This window comes from Theropithecus gelada, chromosome 7a (genome assembly GCF_003255815.1).
Source record: "Theropithecus gelada isolate Dixy chromosome 7a, Tgel_1.0, whole genome shotgun sequence".
NCBI classification, from domain to species: domain Eukaryota; kingdom Metazoa; phylum Chordata; class Mammalia; order Primates; family Cercopithecidae; genus Theropithecus; species Theropithecus gelada.
Genome location: NC_037674.1, coordinates 17,087,506 through 17,109,991, shown reverse-complemented (window position 1 = coordinate 17,109,991; position 22,486 = coordinate 17,087,506). Strand labels below are relative to the sequence as shown.

The following is a 22,486-nucleotide window of genomic DNA, read 5'->3' as shown; positions in this document are numbered from 1 at the left end:
AAGGCTGCAGTGAGCTGAGACTGGACCACTGCACTCCAACCTGGGCGATGGATCAAGACCCCATCCTTAAAAAGCGAGGGAGAGAGACTGGAATGCCTGTAGTGTGATACAAAACATTAGAGAAGAAGGAAGACCACAAAAAGAGGGGTATAAAATTTAGTTGGGTTTTTGTTTGTTTGTTTGAGACAGGGTCTTGTTCTATCACCCAGGCTGGAGTGCAGTGGTGTGATCGCAGCTCAGTGCAGTCTCAACCTCCCCGGGCTCAAGTGATCCTCCCACCTCAGCCCTGCGAGTAGCTGGGACTACAGGAATGTGCCACCACATCTGGCTGTTTCTGCATTTTTTGTAGAGAGGGGTTTTCACCATGTTGCCCAGGCTGGTCTCAAATTCCTGAGCTCAAGCAATGCGATAGCTTCAGCCTCCCAAAGTGCTGGGAGATTACAGGCATGAGCCACCATGCCCAACCATAAAATTTAGTTTTTAAGAAACAAAAAAATTAAGTACAGAGACATGAATTACATTGTTATAAACACAGTGAAAAGATTCAAAGATAAGAAAAAGTATTTTGAAAAACTGGCATATTTATCTGGTTAAACTGCAAACGAATGCAGTGGACAAGGAAAAGCACTAAGAATGGGGACCAAGAGGGATACAGTCAAAATGCTTGGATTAGAAGTTTAGTCTGAAGTATAAGACTATAGGAAATCACTATACAACTGTGAAGTATACAGTTCTAAACTAAAGCTTGAGAATGTTTTTTTAACTGCAGAAACAGAAATACCAGAAATGCTGTTTAAAAGGCTGCAGCAATTATTTAAGCCTGACTGAACCTCAGGGCTGTGACTACAGGAAAATGGGTAGCAGACAGAAAACAGCAAGACAAGTATTTTCAGTTCATTTTAAACCATGGAAGGCTGGGAGCAGCAGCTCACGCCTGTAATCCCAGCACTTTGGGAGGCCGAGGCAGATGGATCACCTGAGGTCAGGAGTTCCAGACCAGCCCGGCCAACATGGTAAAGCCCTGTATCTACTAAAAATACAAAAAATTAGCCAGCCGTGGTGGCACATGCCTGTAGTCCCAGCTGCTTGGGAGGCTGAGGCAAGAGAATCTCTTGAACCTGGGAGGTGGAGGTTGCAGTGAGCCAAGATCGCACCACTGCACTCCAGTCTGGGCAATAAGAGTAAAACTCAGTCTCAAAAAAAAAAAAAAAAAAAACATGGCGAGAAGGAATGAAGAAAAACAACCAAGACTTACTTTTAACAAAAGGTTTTTGGCTACATGTTTCAGAACATTTACAAAATTTTTAAAAACTAATTACCTTCATTCCTAGATGCAGAAGCACTATGAAATTTTCCCCTCCATCCCTTGATCTTAGTGAAATCATTGGTTTTCCCTGTCCTAGAAACAAAGGGAAATCCCGCATCTATAAAAGAAAAAGTCAAACAGATGACCAAAATTCTAGCAGGCCAATATTATGGACCTAATTAATTAATAAAACTTTAATTTGGTAAGTGTATAAATCACTTACCGAAACTATAACAGACAAAAGACCTATCTTAGACTAATGTTAAATGTCACCAATAAAGGTAGCTTTTTACTTACATTACAAATAATGTAAACTTCAAGAAAAACAGTGTATGACTTTACCAATGTTACATACTCACCAGGAGAGGCAGGGTTGGTTCCTGAAAGGTTCCAAAAAGGAAAACTAGTAGCTGGAGCCAAAGGTAACTGTACTCCCAAGTATTTAAGATCAATGCTCATTGTTGGATCCACTGAATTCAATTTTAAGCCCACTACAAGAAAAAAGGAAATCTTATTTCCATAGATCAATCACAAATCATATTATCTCCCTTCTTTTTTTTTAACTTGGGCCTGAGAGATGGTGGGGGGTAAGGTCGAGAGAGAAAGGAGATAGTAAAGAACAAAAACAATGAAACAAACTGTAGCAGATTCACTTTAAGGTGGCCCCATGATCCATGTCATCTGGTATCACACATTTGTATAATCCCCCTCACTCTGCTGAGTGTGGTAGGCAGGGCCTTAATTTGTTTCTAATCAATAAAATGTGGTAAGGGAGATGTGCCATGCATGATAATGTGCATGTGATAACACAAGTTATCCATCTTGCTGGAGCTGCAATGAAATAAATTTTGCCAATGAGCTGAGGGAAACTGGAAGCAGATCCCTCTCCAACCAAGTCTTTGAGAAACCAGGCCTGGCCAATATTTTGACTGTAGCCTTGTAAGAACCTAAGCAGAGAACCCAACCAAGCTATGCCCAGACTGCTGACACATAGAAACTGTGATACAGTAAATATATGGTTTTAAGTTGCTAAGTTTGTGATAATCTATTAAGCAAGGTAACTAATTAAAAAATGGCAAAATTCAGATCGTTTGTGCTTTAACTCTTTGTGGTCCAGAGATTGTCTAAGGCCTCTATTATGAACTTACCATAGACTAAGCTGCTGGCCTGATTATGGCTACTGGTTCTCTAGTTCTTATTAATGACATTTATGGTTAATCAAGCCTAAAAACATTATGACTTCCTTATTTATAGGTTAAAAGGCAATCTTTTGGGAAGGTATTCAACTTAAATTTTAATAAACTGAAGGCAAAAGAAGTTCAAAGTGAAGCGTTAATTATTGGCCAGGCCTGGTGGCTCACACTTGTAATCCCAGCGCTTTGGGAGGCCAAGGCAGACGGATCACTTGAGGTCAGGAGTTTGAGACCAGCCTGGCCAACATGGTGAAACCCCACCTCTACTAAAAGTACAAAAACTGGCCAGGTGTGGTGGTATGTGCCTGTAGCTACTCAGGAGGCTGAGGCAAGAGAATCACTTGAACCTGGGAGGTTCAAGTGAACTGAGATCATGCCACTTTACTCCAGCCTGGGAGACAGAGTAAGACTCTATCTTTAAAAAAAAAAAAAAAGCTAAGTGTTAAGTATCACAGTAAAGCCATTAAAAGTCACAGGTATAAGTTTCCATTAAAAAGCTCACATAGTGCTGTTTCTCTAACAGTTAAAGACATTAGGTGGGTTATGAACCCCATGTACCCTATACATAAAATCTATCTGAACAAAAGATGGCAAGCCAGGCACTGTGGCGTGCACCTGTAGTCCCAACTACTTGGAAAGCTGAGGTGAGAAGACCACATCTCTTAAAAAAAAAAAAAAAAAAAAAAAAGACAGCTATTTTGTTTTAGTTTGCAATTCCAATTCTCTAACATATCTTTATTGTATTACTTTTTTTTTTTTTTCTTTTTGAGACGGAGTCTCGCTCTGTTGCCCAGACTGGAGTGCAATGGTGCCATCTTGGCTCACTGCAACCTCCGCCTCCCAAGTTCAAGCGATTCTCCTGCCTCAGCCTCCTGAGTAGCTGGGATTATAGGCGTACGCCACCGGGCCCAGCTAATTTTTGTATTTTTAGTAGAGATGGGGTTTTACCACGTTGGTCAGGCTGGTCTCGAACTCCTGACCTCATGATCTGCACGCCTCAGCCTCCCAAAGTTTGGGATTACAGGTGTGAGCCACCGCACCCTGCCTATATTACATATTTATTGTATTTAATCACACAGTATGATTAAAACATCAATCAAATAAAACAACATTCTTTCCCCATGTTCCCAATCAACTATGGGAAATATAGGATAATGAGTCAAAACAATGGTTTTTAATCTTGTCTTTACTACATTTTCTCAACAGTAAAATGAACACCAATCCACCACACTCAGTCGTATGCTTTGAGAATCTACTGTACTTTCTCTGTAAAACAGATGGTCTCAGAAAGATAAAACACATTTTTCAGGCCTGGTGTGTCCGCTCACATCTGTAATCCCTATACTTTGGGAGGCCAAAGCAGAAGGACTGCTTGAGCCCAGAAGTTCAAGACTAGTCTGGGCAACAGGGTGAGACCCCACTTCTACAAAATAATTTAAAAATTAGCTGGGTGTAATGGCACATGCCTGTGATCCCAGCTACTCAGAAGACTGAGGTGGGAGGACTGCTTGAACCCAGGAGGTTGAGAGTACTGAGAGCCATGATCATGCCACTGCACTCCAACCTAGGCAAAAAAGCAAAATCCTGTGTTGAAACAAACAAACAAAAAGACCTCAAGAAGCTTTAGTGTTGTTTTCCCAATTGATTTTTAGTAGTTAGCATAGGGTAAATAAGTCCCTAAGAGAGGTAAACAAAAAGAAATCTGAGGCCGGGAATGGTAGCTTACACCTGTAATCCCAGCACTTTGGGAGGTTGAGGTGGGTGGATCACCTGAGGTCATGTAAGAAAATCCTTCCCCAAGTAAGACACCTGAGACCTAGACTCAGTTGATTTCATATGAAATGGGCATAAAAACTTTAGCTTGCAGAAAATAATATAGCTGAATAATTCATAGAAAGCATACTGTGAAAACCCTACTATCTTTTTATACTTTTATTCAACCAGAGCCTACTTAGAACCTAAAATCCTGTCTACATATGTCAGTTTAAACTACACTTCTAAACAGTTTTCCTTCATTTCACCATATCAGAAGCTACTTCTTAAAAATTTGTTATACTGTCGTTACAAAAAAGACTCATAGAGATAAAGCTGAAAAGAGATAACTTTTAGATTCAAGCAAAGGCAGATTCACCTACGATAAGATACGGCCGAAAATGCCTACTGCTACCTAAACCCACTGAAATACAAACACTCAAGATGTTTATAGTTCTATAAACACCTATATAAGCAGTAAACATAGAATAGAAAAGCATATATTATAAGGAAAACTCCATCTAATCACTAATTTTTTATTTTTGTTTTTTTTTGAGACGGAGTCTCGCGCTGTTGCCCACGCTGGAGTGCAGTAGCGCGATCTCGGATCACTGCAAACTCCACCTCCCGGGTTCATGCCAGTCTCCTGCCTCAGTTTCCCCAGCAGCTGGGACTACAGGCACATGCCACCACGCTCGGCTAATTTTTTTTATTTTTAGTACAGACAGGGTTTCACTGTGTTAGCCAAGATGGTCTCGATCTCCTGACCTTGTGATCCGCCCACCTCTGCCTCCCAAGGTGCTGGGATTACAGTTGTGAGCCACCGCGCCTGGCCACTAAACACTAATTTAATACAACATTCAGAATTTTTTTTTTTTTTTACTGCAGGCACCATGGCTCACACTTGTAATTCCAGCTACTTGGGAGGATGGGCTGAAGCCAGGAGTTTGAGACAAGACTGGGCAAAACTGGGAGACACTATCTACAAAAAAAAAAAAAAAATTTTTAAGGAAAAATAAAGCATTTTTATTAAATAACTAAAAAAGGAAGAGGGAGTTATTGAAATATTATTACTCATAAATGAAATTAACATTAAAATCGGCCAGACATATGGCTCATGCCTATAATCCCAGCACTTCAGGAGGCCAAGGTGGGCAAATTTCCTGAGCTCAAAAGTTCGAGACCAGCCTGGGCAACATGGCAAAACCCCATCTCTACAGAAAAAAAAATACAAAAAAAAATTAGCCAGGTGTGGTGGCATGTGCTTGTAGTCCCTGCTACTTGGGAGGCTGACATGGGATCACTGGGCCTCAGGAGGTCGAGGCTGCAGTGAGCCATGTTCACGCCACTGCACTACAGCCTAGGTTGGGTGACAAAGTGAGACCCTGTCTCAAAAACAAAAAACAAACATCGAAACAAAACATTAAAACTGACAAGAGTCCATACTGATGAGTGAATTTCTTTCTTTTTTTTTTTTTTTTTCCGAGACAGAGTTTCTCACTCTGTTGCCCAGGCTGGAGTACAGTGGCAGAATCTCTACTCACTGCAACCTCCGTCTCCCAGTTTCAAGCAATTCTCCTGTCTCAGCCCCCCAAGTAACTGGGATTACAGGCACATGCCACCAAACCCAGCTAATTTTGTTTTAGTAGAGCTGGAGATTCACCTAAGGGAATTTTTTAAAAAGAAGACTAGATAAATCTCCGGTGAAAAATAACTCCAAATAACTTACATAGATAGGCTACACTCAAGGAGGTACAATGTAACTTCTTGCACATTAAGTGTGAGCTAAGCATAATGACTTCCTTCCAAAGAGTACAGTATGGAGAGAAACGGAGGGCAGGGAGTCGGGAGTAACTTCACAGTGAATAAACTGACAATATCTCAGCCAGGTGATCAAGGTAACATCAATAGTGATAAATCATGCTTAATGTATGTACTCTTGATATGACAGGATAAGTCTCAACTGAGGGACATCTATAAAAATACCTGACTCTTCAAAACTGTCAAGGTCATTAAACACAAAATCTGAGAAACTGTCATAACCAGGAAGATCCTAAGGAGACATCACTACTAAAAGTACTGTGGTATCCTGAATGGGATCTTAGATGCAAAAAAAAAAAAGGACATTGGGTAAAAACTAAAGAAATCTCAATAAACTATGAACTTTAAATAACAATATATCCGTACTGGTTCACTAACTGTAACAAATGTACCAATCTAATGTTAGATATTAATAGGAGAAATTCTGGATACTGAGAGAATTAGGAATAAGTAAAAAGAAAAAAAACCGGAATTCTCTGCACTGTGTTCTTAATTTTTCTATAAATCTAAAACTCTTCTAAAATATAAAGTTTTAAAAACTGACAATAATTGACTTGGTAGCAATGAAGGAGAAATGCTTTGAACACACTTTTAAAATGCAAAGACAGATGATAATTTCAGATAAGCTAACAGACTTAAAAAGCAGACCAACGTAGATATAGTAAATTTAGTATAGCAAACAAAAATATAGTACCATGGAAAGAAAAATTAAGAACCTTATTTTATTTTTAAGTAAAACTACCGACAACAATAAAAACATTTTCCCAGGCTTAATCAACACTGCTTTCCCAATTTTAAAGCAAACTCAAAAAGATTTTCTAGTTTTTCAAGGGTTTTCAGCTCAAAAGAAGTTTAAGTGCTATTTTCTAAATAATGAAATTATAGTTAATAGCAGGGTAAAGAAATATGACATTAAGTTGAAATTTAACAAATTATTTCAAGAATCAAATTTTAGAGATGAACCTAGAATACTTTATCTTCAGAGCCCTGGGATTGGCATCACCCAGTTACTACAAATATTTGGCCAAATTAACTTATTCTTTAGAAACTGTTTAAGTCTGGCTTTTTTTTTTTTTTTTTTTTTTAGACAATGTCTCCCTGTGTCACCCAGGCTGGAGTGCAGTGGCAGGATCTCAGCTCACTACAACCTCCACCTCCTGGATTCAAGCTATTCTCCTGCCTCAACCTCCTGAGTAGCTGGGATTGCAGGCGCTCACCACCACACCCAGCTAATTTTTTGTATTTTTCGTAGAGACAGGATGGCCAGGCTAGTCTCGAACTCCTGACCTCAAGTGATCCACCCACCTTAGCCTCTCAAAGTGCTGGAATTACAGGCCCAAGCCACCGAGCCTGGCCCAAGTATGGCTTTTTAAAGGAAGTCAAGGTTGGGGAGAAAAATATGCCAAAATAAAATAGAGGAATAAAAAAAATCCAAAACAGGACTCCACCTCACACACTGAAAATTAAGTACCAGAGAAATTACAGATTTAATTATTTTTTAAAAAACAAAACTATGTCAGCATGTAGTTGAATAAATTTTAACAACCTTAGGATTAAATACAAAATTGCACCAAATGCAGAATCTATAAAGAAGGTGAAAAATAATAGCTCACAGATATGTTTCGTTTGGCTGTGTTTTTAAAGTTTTGAGTTAGGTGCCCAAAAAACTATTAGCGGCCACCACTTCAGAGACATCACATAGCCACTCCAGCTTCTACTGAACTATAGGAAGACCTGAGAATTTTGGGCCCATTTTTCCATATGACAAGAATCCACTGATGCAGTTGTCCCTTTCGAAGAAGTGCCTGTACTCTACCTCACCAGAGTCCAACTCTATCCCCCAAATTCAGGCTAATTTCACTATATATGGTACCTAGTCAGTCTCCATAAACATTGGCCTTTGAACACCCCATTCCATTAAGGAAAAGATTACAAATTTGACTAAGTTGTCTATAAAAGAAAGAAAAACAGTCAAAGCTTTGCCAACCAGCAAATACTAGGCAAATAAACCAGAGCAAAAGGACCAGCTGCAAGCACTGAATATATTTAACTCTAGAACTAAGGTTTTTTAAATGTGGGGATTAAGTTAAAAGAACACAATATAAATGTCATAATATTTTTATATTATCAAGAAAATAACAAAAAAAAAGGAAGTGGGAAAGGGAGAAGGCAGGTTAAGTTAAAGATAGGAAGAAATGAAGGAAGGGGAGAAAAAAGATAGGGAGAAATAAGAGAATATTATTTAAATAAAATAGTAGACGTTAAAGCTGACAATAAACAGCAGCAAACGTTATCTGCAAGATTGCTATGATGTGACTGTCCATTACAATCCACAGCAATCAGCCCATATTGATTGATTGAGACTGGGATCTGCACACTTTAAGATCGCACTGTCACACAAGCTGCCTTCCGTTAAAGCAAAAATTCTTCAAGTATTACCATTCGATTTAGAAACTGAATGACCAGCATATAAATCTTTTGTTTGATAACTTGTAATGTTTAGATTCTCAGGTAAATAAACTACTAATTAGTGTAAATAGTCTAGACACCCTTCTGAAAATTGTTAAGAGTCAAAAACTCAAAAAACTACTCCAAGATGTGTATCTAAAATCAAAGATATTTGTAAGAAACTAAAAATTGGGGCACAGCCTAAAATTTTTCATTACATCCCAAAACAGGAAAATCAGTAGTGATCATGATGTTAATAACCATAGTAGATATGTTTTTTTAAAGATTAAGCAACATAATCAAGGCCAAGATAACGCATTACAATAAAGATAATAATGAAAACTGCAGCCATAAAAAAGAATGAGTTCATGTCCTTTGCAGGGACATGGATGAAGCTGGACGCCATCATTCTCAGCAAACTAACATAGGAACAGAAAACTAAACACTGCATGTTTTCACTCATAAGTGGGAGATGAACAATGAGAACACATGGATGCAAGCAGGGGAATATCACACACCAGAGCCTGTCGGGGGGTGGGAGGCAAGGGGAGGGAGAGCATTAGGACAAATACCTAATGCATGTGGGGCTTAAAACCTAGATAACAGGTTGATAGGTACAGCAAACCACCATAGCACATGTATAACTATGTAACCTGCACATTCTGCACATGTATCCCAGAACTTAAAATTTAAAAAAAAAAAAAAAAAAAAAGATAATGAAAATTTTAAATTAACTTCCCACTGGTACATCGAATATATAAAATAGATGTTTGCAGCCAAAACATGAGAGAGAAAAGTATTCTTCTATTTATACACCTAAATATATTACTAAAGGACAAGGAAGACCCTTCCTCCAAAATTATAAAAACAAGCACGTAATTGGGAGACTGAGGCGGGTGGATCACAAGGTCAGGAGATGGAGACCATCCTGGCTAACATGGTGAAACCCTGTCTCTACTAAAAATACAAAAAAATTAGCCAGGCGCGGTGGCGGGCGCCTATGGTCCCAGCTACTCGGGAGGCTGAGGCAGGAGAATGGTGTGAACCCAGGAGGCGGAGCTTGAAGTGAGCCAAGATAGCACCACTGCACTCCAGCTGCCTGGGCAACAGAGTGAGACTCCCTCTCAAATAAACAAACAACCACATAAACAAAAGTAACCAAACTAAGATGAGAAATGCGGGAGGAGAATACCAGGTTGTAAGAATGAACAAAGAAAATATCACTTGCTTCACCATGACACATTTTTTTCTTACATAAGATAATAGGATAAAAAAGACCTAGACATGGTTTTTAAACTAAAGGGAAGAATTATGGAGACAGAGAAGAGAAAAATATGCAAACTGAAAGAGGTGCTGAAAGAAATGAAATCAAGGATAGAGAGAAAGAGGAAAAAAACAAAAAGAAGAGGAGAGAGGAAAAAGAGGAGAAACAGGGAAGAAAGAAAAAAGAAAACCAAAAAAAAAGTTGCCAGTCTATTACCTTCTTGAAGACCAGGATGTATCACCTGCTTGTGCCGCAAAGACTTCAAATCTTCTATCAACTCCTTTTCCAACTGGGAAATTCTTGCTCTGTAACCTACTCCCAAAATAAATAGTAATAAAATAAGCTACTGTACACTACAAACGAATGTTGAATGTTTCATTACTGGAGCCCAAACCACAAATATAACTCATTTTATACTATTTTATAATACCTGAGTCATTTGTGGTTGATGCCTGAAGACTAGAAGATTCTTCTGTTGTCCCATCAACTGCATGAATGTCTAGAGCTTCCTATACATCAAAAAAAAAAAAAAAAAAAAAAAGATAGTTCATATTGCTTCTGAAAAATTAAATGTAAAACTGGATTTAAAAAAATTGAAGACCAGAAGGAAAATATGTCCATGCCTACAGTTACATTAAAATTGGAGGAACAGGAGCAAATTTTTCACACTTTTTGATATTTTCTAAGTGTTCTACATTAATATTACTTTAATAATCACAAGGGGGAAAGGGGAAAGTAAAAAAATGTGAATGTGATATCATACTGAGCTAACTGACCTCAAAGTATATAATTTGCATGTTCATTTCTCATTGCCTATATTCAGATAGCTTACTCAGCTAACAAGGGAGGAAAAGAACAGCTAGAAGGGATTAAATATCTAACATCTGTGTAGTCAATTAAGAAAGACAGCCTGGCAGGGTGGCTCACACCTACAATCCCAGCACTTTGGGAGGCTGAGGCGGGTGGATCACAAGGTCAGGAGACTGAGACCATCCTGTCCACATGGTGAAACCCTGCCTCTACTAAAATAAAAAAATTAGCTGGGTGTGGTGACGCACACTTGTAGTCCCAGCTACTTGGGAGGCTGAGGCAGGGGAACTGCTTGAACCTGGGAGAGAGGCTGCAGTGAGCTGAGATTGTGCCACTGTACTCCAGCCTGGCGACAGAGCAAGACTCCGTATCAAAAAAAAAAAAAAAAAAAAGGCCAGGCACGGTGGCTCACGCCCGCAATCCCAGCACACTTTGGGAGGCCGAGGCAAAAGGATCACGAGGCAGGAGATCGAGACTATCCTGGCTAACACAGTGAAACCCTGTCTCTACTAAAAATACAAAAAAAAATTAGCCGGGTGTGGTAGTGAGCACCTGCAGTCCCAGCTACTCGGGAGGATGAGGCAGGAGAATGGTGTGAACACAGGAGGGGGAGCTTGCAGTGAGCCGAGATTGCACTACTGCACTCCAGCCTGAGCAACAGACCGAGACTCCATCTCAAAAAAAAAAAAAAAAAGAAAAGAAAAGAAAAAAGAAAAAAAGAAAGACTAGGCTTCTATAAAAATTTCAAAGAAAAATAATCTGGTTGAAGAGTCAGAGTGGAATAGAGAGACTGTCAATGTGTAAGACAGCAGAGTTAAGATGACTATTAATATTTGGTTCTCCAATGGTACTCTACTACTACTATTGAAAACCGGGGACGGGAGCAGTGGCCCATGCATGTAATCCCAGCACTTTGGGGAGGCTGAAGCAGGCAGATTGTTGGAGGTCAGAAGTTCGAAACCAGCTGGCCAACATGGCAAAACCCCGTCTCTACCAAAATTACAAAAACTAGCTGGGTGTGGTGGCACACGCCTGTAATCCCAGCTACTCATGAGGCTGGGGCACGAGGACGGCTTGACCCGGGAGACAGAGATTGCAGTGAGCTGAGATCGCGCCACTGAACTCCAGCCTGGGCAACAGAGCGAGAACTCTGTCTCAAAAAAAAAAAAAAGAAAAGAAAACCAGGAGGTAAAAGAAATGGAGTGTCGCCAAAGAGCTAGTAAATATTTCATGTATTTTTAGGCCTTTCCAAAATCCATAATGATGATAATTCCAGTAAGACCCGAAGATTTTTTTTAAACACAGCTATGCAAAAATCATGAACTGAAATCTAAGATATAATTTTTTAAGTCTATTCAAATGAAGTATCTTAAGTTATTCTTATTAACTAAACCAAACATTTTGGAGACACTTCCCTCCCAACTCCACCCACCCATACACCCTCACAAATAGATGTCACAAAACTAGATTCCAAATCGAGTTAGTTACAAGCCAGTATACAATTCAAGTGCAACTAATTAGCCTTTAAAAGAATCCTGAAAATTACAATCTTACCTTTGATTCAAAGGAAACAAAGAGAACACCATCCACATCTTCCAGATCAGGCTTCACATCTGGAAAAGTACTCCCAGGGCCTACAGGTGTATTCTTTGTAGAAATTAAAGACTTTCCTGTGTTTTTAGGTGGTCGTCCTGCCTTACAGAGTTTCAATTTTCGTGGCCTTCCTCTTTTTCCAGAGACATTTGGAGAGGCATTCTGATTAGCATTCACTACCTTTGGGGGTGTTGCAGTCTTAAGCATAGTTGTTCTCTTTCTGCCCAAGTCCTCTTTTCCTGAAAGTAAGTCTCCAACTGAACCCTTTGAACTGTCAAGTATTCCTTCTGTGTTAATGCTATCAGATATATCAGGATATTTCCACTGAGAGTCTTTCAGTAAGGGATATTTTTGTACCACTCGGAGATCTGATGAATGTTTTCTAAGACCATTTTCTGATTCCTTGCCTAAGCAGAAGGCAGTCTCACTGGAATTTTCAATGTATGTAGGCAAATATTCCAATTCTGCCAACATAGAAGATTTATCCTTTCGAGATGTGGAAAGCATGTTATCAGGGAGTTCGGAAATCTTCACTGTGCTTCTAGTGACAGCACAGGGCTCCAGATAGACTACTGGCATCTTTCCAGTGTCTAATTTGAACATTTTAGCTTTAGCAACACCTGATGGGCTGCTTGGAAGCCATTTAGAAGATAGATGGTCAGCTTCTGCGTTGTCAACTTTATTGTGCCTCTTTAGCTGTTTCTCTAGTATAGGATCATCATCACTGTTTGAGTATACATCTGTCTCTTCATCTGTCTCTTCCTGTTTCACAGTGACCCCTTCTGGGCACTCACCAAGTTCGTAGTCGTAATCATCTAGAGGTTCCTCTTTAATAACAACATTGAAGCTTCCATTCTGGTCTAATGGTGAGGCTACATGGGAGTCATCTTCAAAATTGCTGGCAATAAGACTGGAGAGAGAGGGGAGAAAGGGATTTTAAAAGTACAAAATGATCCATAAACAAGACTCAAAGAGGGGGAAAAAAAAAAAAAAAAAAAAAAAGATGTTAGGAATCCAAGTAATACATCAGATTTCCTGAGTCATTCCTCAAAAACACTAAAAAACTCTAAAAATCCACATGATGATTAACAACCCTGTAAAGCAAACACACATCCATCACAACTAAGAATTGCAACAAACAGGAAAGGGCCATCAAACTGCCAGCTGATATTTTCCTGTATGTTTGAGATTAAATTCACATAACATAAAACATAATATTTCAGCTATTTTAGAATATACAATTCACTGGTTTTTAGTATAGTCTTGATGTTGCCAGGTGATTTTTCAACTTTAAAATTGAAAAACTCACTTTCAATATAAAGATTTCACCACTAATTCTTCCAAAATAAAAGATAGAGCAGTTGAAGGCAAATACGTATGATCCAGATATATTGTGTATTAATTCATCAAAAAGCAACATAAACATCTAGTTTCCCCCTCCCTCCCAATCAGCCATTAAAAGTCTAAGAACTATATCAATGTATCTTGAGAAATAAAAGAAATAGTAGAAATAAAAAATTGGGTTAAGATTCCACATAACAGGTGTAATGGCTCACGCCTGTAATCCCTTTGGGAGGCCGAGGCAGGCGGATCACAAGGTTAAGAGATTGAGACCATTCTGGCCAACATGGTAAAACCCCGTCTCTACTAAAACTAGAAAAACCAGCTGGGCGTGGCAGCACATGCCAGTAGTCCCAGCTACTTGGGAGGCTGAGGCAGAATAATCGCTTGAACCCGGGAAGCGGAGGTTGCAGTGAGCCGAGATCACGCCACTGCACTCCAGCCTGGCGACAGAGCGAGACCCTGTCTCAAAAAAAAAAAAAAGAAAAAAAAGATTCCACATAAAGTAATACGACTGGAATTAGAATTCTCAGCTTCAGAAATTCCAAAACTGCACCTCTCATTTCCCCCCACCAAAATACCCATACAAGTCAACATGTTAGCAGTACAGGAAAGCAGGATGAAAACTGCTTTGAGAAAAACTATACACACCCACTATATATATATTCACTAACAAATAATATGTATGTAACAAGGGACTGTGGGCATTTTTTTTTTAAATAGTTCAAAGTCTATGACTGAAAATAGCATTTATAGCCAGGCATGGTGGCACATGCCTGTAGTAGCAGCTATTCAGAAGAACTGAGGTGCCAGAACTGCTTGTGCCCAGGAGTTCAAGGCTGCAGTGAGCTACAATCACACCCTGAACTAAAGCATGGGCAACAGAGCAGGACGCCTCCTCTAAAATAAATAAATAAAAATTTTAAAATTTTAAAAATAAGAAAACAGCATTTATGCAACTAAAATATTTTCCTCTGATCAGTCACTTTTTTTTTCTCTGAGATGGAGTCTTGCTCTGTCACCCAGACTCGAGTCCAGTGGCATGATCTCAACTCACTGCAACCTTCACCTCCAAAGTTCAAACAATTCTCCTGCCTCGGCCTCCTGAGTAGCTGGGATTATAGGCATGCACCACCACGCCCGGCTAATTTTTGTATTTTTAGTAGCAATAGGGTTTTACCATGTTGGCCAGGCTGGTCTCGAACTCATAACCTCATGATCTGTCCATCTCGGCCTCCCAAAGTGCTGGGATTACAGGCGTGAGCCACCACGCCCAGCCTAGTCACTTTTTTAAAAGTTAGGTAGGTAGGTTTCCATTAGTAGTGTGAAATAGCTCAGAGCAGACTGACCCTCCTCCACTTAGAACTAGAAAAGTTACACTAAACAGTTTTTTCCCCCCAGAATATTTCTTAAAATCTATTTGAAGACATCAAAAAGCCAGCAAGGCAGTGATTTGAGGGGCAAAATCACAAGAAAAGGCAATAAAATTAAATACCCCCAATCAAGATATTTTCACATCCATTACTTTTATTACCTAATTTATCTCCCTAAAATATTGAACTATATTTACATTACTTGCCTGTTCAAAAGCATTTCAAAGGCTTCTGAAACTAAAGAAAAAAGTATCTGGGATGTTTTTCAAAGCCCAATATAATTTATCTTCAGCCATTTCAGCCTCATCTTAAACAATAACCTACATTATACTCCATAGGATCCAATCACACGGAAAATATTAGTGTCTCTGTCCAATAAAATACATTTTCAACACCAATCCATCATTAATGAATGAAGCACTATTTTTTTCACTACTTGCTAACCCAATTAAAGTCACTGTCTTTGTAAAACTTTATAAAACTTAAAATAGGCACTAGCAATTACTACATGAATGTGTAGTTACTTGTTCCTTGCACAATTTCTTTTTTTTTTTTTTTTTTTTTTTTTGAGACGGAGTCTCGCTCTGTCGCCCAGGCTGGAGTGCAGTGGCCGGATCTCAGCTCACTGCAAGCTCTGCCTCCCGGGTTTATGCCATTCTCCTGCCTCAGCCTCCCGAGTAGCTGGGACTACAGGCGCCCGCCACCTCGCCCGGCTAGTTTTTTGTATTTTTAGTAGAGACGGGGTTTCACCATGTTAGCCAGGATGGTCTCGATCTCCTGACCTTGTGATCCGCCCGTCTCAGCCTCCCAAAGTGCTGGGATTACAGGCTTGAGCCACCGCGCCCGGCCACAATTTCTACTTGGATTTTAACCTTACTTCAAAATCCTCCAATAGAAGCCGGGTGTGGTGGCTCACGTCTGTAATTCTAACCCTCTGGGAGGCAGAGGCAGGCAGATTGCCTGAGCTCAGGAGTTTGAGACCACTCTGGGGGCAACATGGTGAAACCCATCTCTACTAAAACAATAGGCTGGGTGCAGTGACTCACACCTATAATCCTAGCACTTTGGGAGGCTGATGCGGGCGGATTAACTGAGGTTAGGTGTTCAAGACCAGCCTGACCAACATGGTAAAACCCCGTCTCTACTAAAAATACAAAAAATTAGCCGGGTGCAGTGGCGCACACCTGTAATTCCAGCTACTCGGGAGGCTGAGGCAGGAAAATCGCTTGAATCTAGGAGGCAGAGGTTGCAGTGAGCTGAGATCACACCACTGCACTCCCGCCTGGGCAACAGAGCGAGACTTGGTCTCCAAAAAAAAAAAAAAAAAAAAAAAAAAGGCAGGCTTTGTGGTGCACACCTCTAGTCCCAACTACTCAGGAGGCTAAGGCAGGAAAATTGCTTGAACTTGGGAGGCAGAGGTTGCACCACTGCACTTCAGCCTGGGCAACAGAGTGAGACTCCGTCTCAAACTAAAAAAAAAAAAAAAAAAAAAAGAAAAGAAAAGAAAAAGAAAATCCTCTAGTGGAAGATTTCCACCTCCAATTAGAATGTGGAAGATCACAAAAGATCATCACTTTTGCCATAACAATGAGAAGACACTAAATTATTTTTCTTACAAGATACTGAAAACATTTGGACATAAATACGTCTAAATGAAGTGAATTACAGAAGGGGACTAGCCTTCCCTAGGTGACTGGAGATAGCTACTGCTTTCAACCCTAAGCAGCATTTGCACTGCGTGAACATAGAGTAAGGAGAGAAAAAAGCAACTATAGGCAAAGGATCTGCAAAACCACGGAAAAACCAACTTTTAATGCCCGAGCATGGGCAGAATCTCGAGGACCCCAAATAGAAAACTAGTTCTCACTGCTGTCCAATTACCACCCACTCCAGAGGACTTCTGCAGAATAAACAGCGTGCCGCAGAAAGGCTGCCCTGGAAATAAGAGAACATGTAGTCTACCAATGCTTAGGTCCTAAGGTCCTGCCAGGGATAGAAGACCAATCACTCCTCCTTTGACACAGCTGAAACGTGAGGTGAGCTGAAATTTACAGAAATAGGAAGCCACTTGAAATCACCTCGACTAGAAGGACAGAGAAACAAACAAACAAAAACAAACCGTGTCAGAGATCTCTGGGACAACATGAAATGATCTAACATACTAGTAACCGCCCTTCCAAAAAGACAAGAGAAACAAAGTGAAGAAATACTTGAAAAGAAAATGAACAAAAATCTTCAAAAGCAAAAGATTTTATCCCACAGATCCAAGCTCAGTAAGCAACAATGAGGGACAAACAGAAGGAAAAAAAAAAGTCATTATCTAGGCCGGGCGCGGTGGCTCAAGCCTGTAATCCCAGCACTTTGGGAGGCCGAGATGGGCGGATCACGAGGTCAGGAGATGGAGACCATCCTGGCTAACTCGGTGAAACCCCGTCTCTATTAAGAAATACAAAAAAAAACTAGCCGGGCGAGGTGGCGGGCGCCTGTAGTCCCAGCTACTCGGGAGGCTGAGGCAGGAGAATGGCGTGAACCCGGGAGGCGGAGCTTGCAGTGAGCTGAGATCCGGCCACTGCACTCCAGCCTGGGCGACAGAGCGAGACTCCGTCTCAAAAAAAAAAAAAAAAAAAAAAAAAAGTCATTATCTAGGCACATCAAGGTCAGGCTGCTGAAAATGAAAGACGAAGCAAAAAATCCTGAAAGCAGCAGAGGGAAAAACAGACATTACACTGGAGGAACAACAAAAAGAACAACAGACTCACTAGTGACTCACTGGAAAGTCAGAAGACAATATACTTTACCCCACATCACGAAGTGTTGAAAGAAAAACTCCCAATCTAATGTTCTATATCTATCAAAAGAAGCCTTTAAACTTGAAGACATTTTTGGACAGCTGAGATCATTTAGACTGCATAAAAATACTCCTCAGCTCAGAAATAAGACAAAGATATCGGTTCTTGCCACTTCTACTTACTTGTACTAGAGATTCTATCAGGATGATTAGGCAAGAAAAAGAAATAAAAGGCATCCAGATTGAAGAGGAAAAAGCAAAACTAACTCTATTCACAGGTAACATGACCTTGTATATGGAAAATACTAAAGAATTCGCTAAAGAACTATTACAACTAATCAGTTTACCAAGATTCCAGGATCCAAGACACACACACACACAAATAGTTTTTCTACAAACTAGCAATGAATATCAAAAGTGAAATGAGAAAATAATTCCATTTTATAATAGCATCAACAAGAATAAAATAGGAATAAATTTAACAAAAGAAGTTCAAGACTTATACATAGAAAACTATAACACATTGTTGAAACAAAGACCAAAATAAATAGAAAAATATCCCACGTTTATGGGAAAAAAATATTTCATATTGGTAAAACAGCAATAATCCCTAAAGTGATCTACAAATTCAATGCAATATCTACCAAAATCCTATCTGTGACTTTTTTTTTTTTTTAAAGCGACAAACAAACTGACCCTAAAATTCACATGAAAATGCAAGGGATTCACCAAAAAAACCAAAGCAGTCTTGAAAATTAGAAACAAAGTTCTCAGAGGACTCACACTCCCAGGTTTCAGCTTATTACAAAGCTACAGTAATTAAGACAGTGTGTCTATTGGTTTGGTTGGGTTTTGAGACAAGGTCCTACTCTGTTGCCCAGGCTAGAGTGCAATGGCGCTGTCATACGTCACTGCAACCTCAAATTCCTGGAAACAAGTGATCCTCCCACTTTAGCCTCTCGAGTAGCTGGGACTACAGACACATACCACCGCACCACTCAGCTATTATTTTTATTTTTTTGTAGAGACAGGTTCTCTTTAGTAGAGACGGGGTTTCACCATGTTGGCCAGACTGGTCTCAAACTCCTGTGCTCAAGCTATCCTCCTGCCTTGGCCTCCCAAAGTGCTGAGATTATAAGCATGATCCACCGTGCCCAGTCAGCAGTGTGATACTGACATAAGACTAGATACACAGATCAACTAACGGAATTGCAAGTCCAGAAACAAATGCCCACATTTATGTCAACTGATTCAATTGCCAAGGTGCCAAGACAATTCAACAGAGGAAAAAATGGTCTTTTCAACACAAAAAAACTGTGTTCACGCAAAGACTTGTACACAAATGTTCACAGCAACATTATTCATAACAGCCAAAAACTGAAAACCTTACTGTCCACCTGATGAATAAATAAAATGTGGCAATGTCCACACAATAAAATATTATTTGACAATAAAAAGAAACAAAGTACAGATACATGCTACACATGGATGAATCTTAAAAACATCAAGTTTAAGTAAAACAAGTTAGGCACGAAAGACCACATATTAAATGATACCATTTATATAAAATATCCAAAATACGCAAATCTACAGAGACAGACAGGTGGTTGTGTTGGATTGGGTGGAGCTTGAGAGTAGCTGAGGGAAAATGGGAAGTTACTTTAATGAGTTTTCTTCCTGGGGTGCTGAGAATGTCCTAAAACTGACTGCAGCACTGAAGTAATGGTTGCACAATCCTGTGAATATATTAAAAACCATTGAACTCTACACTTTCAGTTGGTGGGTGAATTTTACGTAGATTTTATTGTATGTGAATTATATCTCAATTTTTTAAAAGTTTTTTAAAAAATAACTCTTAAAGGAAGTTCTTCAGACTGTTAGAAAATGAAACAATATGGGCCAGGTGTGGTGACTGAGGCTGAGGTGGATGGATCACTTGAGGCCAGGAGTTCAAGACCAGCCTGGCCAACATGGCAAAACCCTGTCTCTACTAAAAATACAAAAATTAGTCAGGCGTGGTGGTGCACACCTGTAGTCCCAGCTACTCGGGAGGCTAAGGCAGGAGAATCACCTGAACCTGGTAGGCAGAGGTTGCAGTGAGCTGAGATAGCACCACAGCACTCCAGCCTGGGCGACAGAGTGAGATCCTATCTCAAACAAAAAAAAAAAGAAAAGAAAAAAAATGAACCAAAATAAACACAGATCCAGAAACAAATGAAAATAAATAAATAAATAAGTAGATATAAAAGACTTTTTCTTATATTATTTAAACGACTACTGACTGATTTCTTTTTATTTTTAAGGAGAGAGGGAAAGAGGGAGAGGAGAAGGAGAGAGGGAGAGAAGGAGAAAGGGAGAAAGGAAGGGAGGAAAGAGAAGGGAGAAGGGAGGGAAAGAGGTAGGGAGAGGAAGAGGGAGGGAAGGCAAGGGAAGGCAAGAGGGTGAGAGCGAGTCAGAGAGAGGGAGAGGACACACACCGACTACTGACTGTTTAAAGCAAATAAAGTAACAAAGTTTAGAGGCTTATATCACATAGAAGGACATCAACTATAACTGCATTAGCAGTTCGTATTCAAATTATATTCAATAAATTAAGGATGCACATTGTAATTCATATAACCACTGCTATATACTGAATTGTGTCCCCCACCAAATTTGTATGTGGAAGCCCAAACAGGGCTTTATGAGAAAATTAGGGTTAAAAGATGTTTTAAGGGTGGGACCCTAATCCAACAGGATGGTGGGCTGATACGAAGAGGAAAAGAGACATCCCCCGCTCCCCCTATATGTGGACATAGCAAGAAAGCAGCTATATATGTAAGCCAAGATGAGACATGAAAAACCAAACCCTGCCAGAACTTTGATCTTGGACTTTCTAGCCTCTAGAACTGTGGGAAAAAAAAAAACTTCTGTTGCTTAAGCCAGCCAATCTATGATATTTTGTTACTGCAGCCTGAGTAGACAAATGCAACCACTAAAAAAATTACAAAGAGGTAATGTTTATATAAATGAAATTTGAAAAGCTCAATTCACACAAAAACAGAGAAAGATAAACAGATAAGAGAAGCAGGAAATAGTAAGAATGACATGGTTAAAACTCAGCTACATAAGTAATGGCATTAAATGTAAATGAACAAAACAGTCCAATTGTAACAGGGGATAAAGAAACAAGTCCAACTATAAGCTATTTAAAAGAGTTGCAACATAAATTCAAGGAAGAAGAATTAAAATACAAGGAGGGAAAAAGATAAACTATGCAAAAACTTATCAGAAGGAAACCAATATGGCTCAATAACATCAAACAAAGTAGACTTTAAAATAAGGAGTTTCAGGCCAGGCGCGGTAGGTAGCTCATGTCTGTAATCTCAGTACTCTGGTAGGACAAGGCGGGTGGATCACTTGAGGTCAGGAGTTCGACCTGGGCAACACGGTGAAACCCCATCTCTACTAAAATACAAAAAATTAGCTAGGCATGGTAGTGCCTGCCTGTAATCCCAGCTACTTGGGAAGCTGAGGCAGGAGAATCACTTGAACCCAGGAAGCCGATGTTGCAGTGAGCCGAGATCGCGCCATTGCACTCCAGCCTCAGCAACAGAGCGAGACTCCATCTCAAAACAAAATAAAAATAAAATAAATAAGGAGTTTTATCAGAGATAAAGAGGCACATAATTAAAACTTTATGAGCTCAATTCACCAAGAAAACATTAACAACCCAGAAGTGTATGTACCTAAATCATATAGCTTCAAAATATTTGAAGCAAAAATCCACAGTACCAAAAAGAGAAACAGACAAATCCACAACTATAGTAGGAGATTTTAACCCATCTTTCTCAGTAACTGACATTAAAAAAACCAGGAAGCAGAAGAACTGAATAATACTATCAATCAAACTTACTTGATAAGCCTTTATAGATCATTATATCCAACAACTGTACAATACACACATCCTTTTCAAGTATACATGAAGTATCAATTAGAAACAGATCACATGCTAGACAATAAAGCAAACCCTTGATAAATATCCAAAGATTTTAAGCCATATATTCTTTTTTTTTTTTTTTTTTTTTTGAGACGGAGTCTCGCTGTGTCTCCCAGGCTGGAGTGCAGTGGCGTGATCTCGGCTCACTGCAAGCTCCGCCCCCTGGGTTCACGCCATTCTCCCGCCTCAGCCTCCCAAGTAGCTGGGACTACAGGCGCCCGCTACCACGCCCGGCTAATTTTTTGTATTTTTAGTAGAGACGGGGTTTCACCGTGTTAGCCAGGATAGTCTCGATCTCCTGACCTCGTGATCCACCCGCCTCGGCCTCCCAAAGTGCTGGGATTACAGGCTTGAGCCACCGCGCCCGGCCTTAAGCCATATATTCTTTGACAACAATGGAATCAAACTACAAATCAATAACAAACATCAACATTTCAAATGTGTAGAATGTGCCTCAAGTAGTCCTCAAGAGTCAAATGTATAGTTTAAAATATATACAAATGAAAAAGTCTTAAATAAATTATCTAAGACAGGAGTTGATAAATTTTTTCTGTAAAGGGCTAAACAGTAAAAATTTTAGGCTTTGCAGTCCATACAGTCTCTGCTCCAACTACTCAACTCTGCCATCTTAGCACAAAAAACGCTACAGACAATACATAAACAAATGAGCATGACTGTCTTCCAAAAAATAGGACACTGAAATTTGAACTGTAATTTTCAATCACAAACAACTGTTCTTTTGTTTTTTTCCCCCAACTACTGAAAAGTGTAAAAATCATTCTTAGCTTACAAGCCAAGTAAAAACCAGTGGTAGGCAC

At 39.7% G+C, this 22,486-nt stretch overlaps 1 protein-coding gene across 3 annotated transcripts in view; it reads right to left on the bottom strand.

The window, feature by feature from the left end:
* MGA (MGA, MAX dimerization protein) overlaps positions 1–22,486 on the bottom strand; it is a 106,776-nt gene that overhangs the window by 55,868 nt on the left and 28,422 nt on the right. For all 3 annotated transcript variants that reach the window (XM_025390742.1, XM_025390744.1, XM_025390743.1), the window contains exons 3-7: positions 12,149–13,097; positions 10,215–10,293; positions 10,001–10,096; positions 1,666–1,797; positions 1,320–1,424 (exon numbers count right to left, since the gene is read on the bottom strand). In XM_025390742.1, the coding sequence (XP_025246527.1) occupies positions 1,320–1,424; positions 1,666–1,797; positions 10,001–10,096; positions 10,215–10,293; positions 12,149–13,097 (1,361 nt within the window). The remainder of the gene's footprint in view (positions 1–1,319; positions 1,425–1,665; positions 1,798–10,000; positions 10,097–10,214; positions 10,294–12,148; positions 13,098–22,486) is intronic.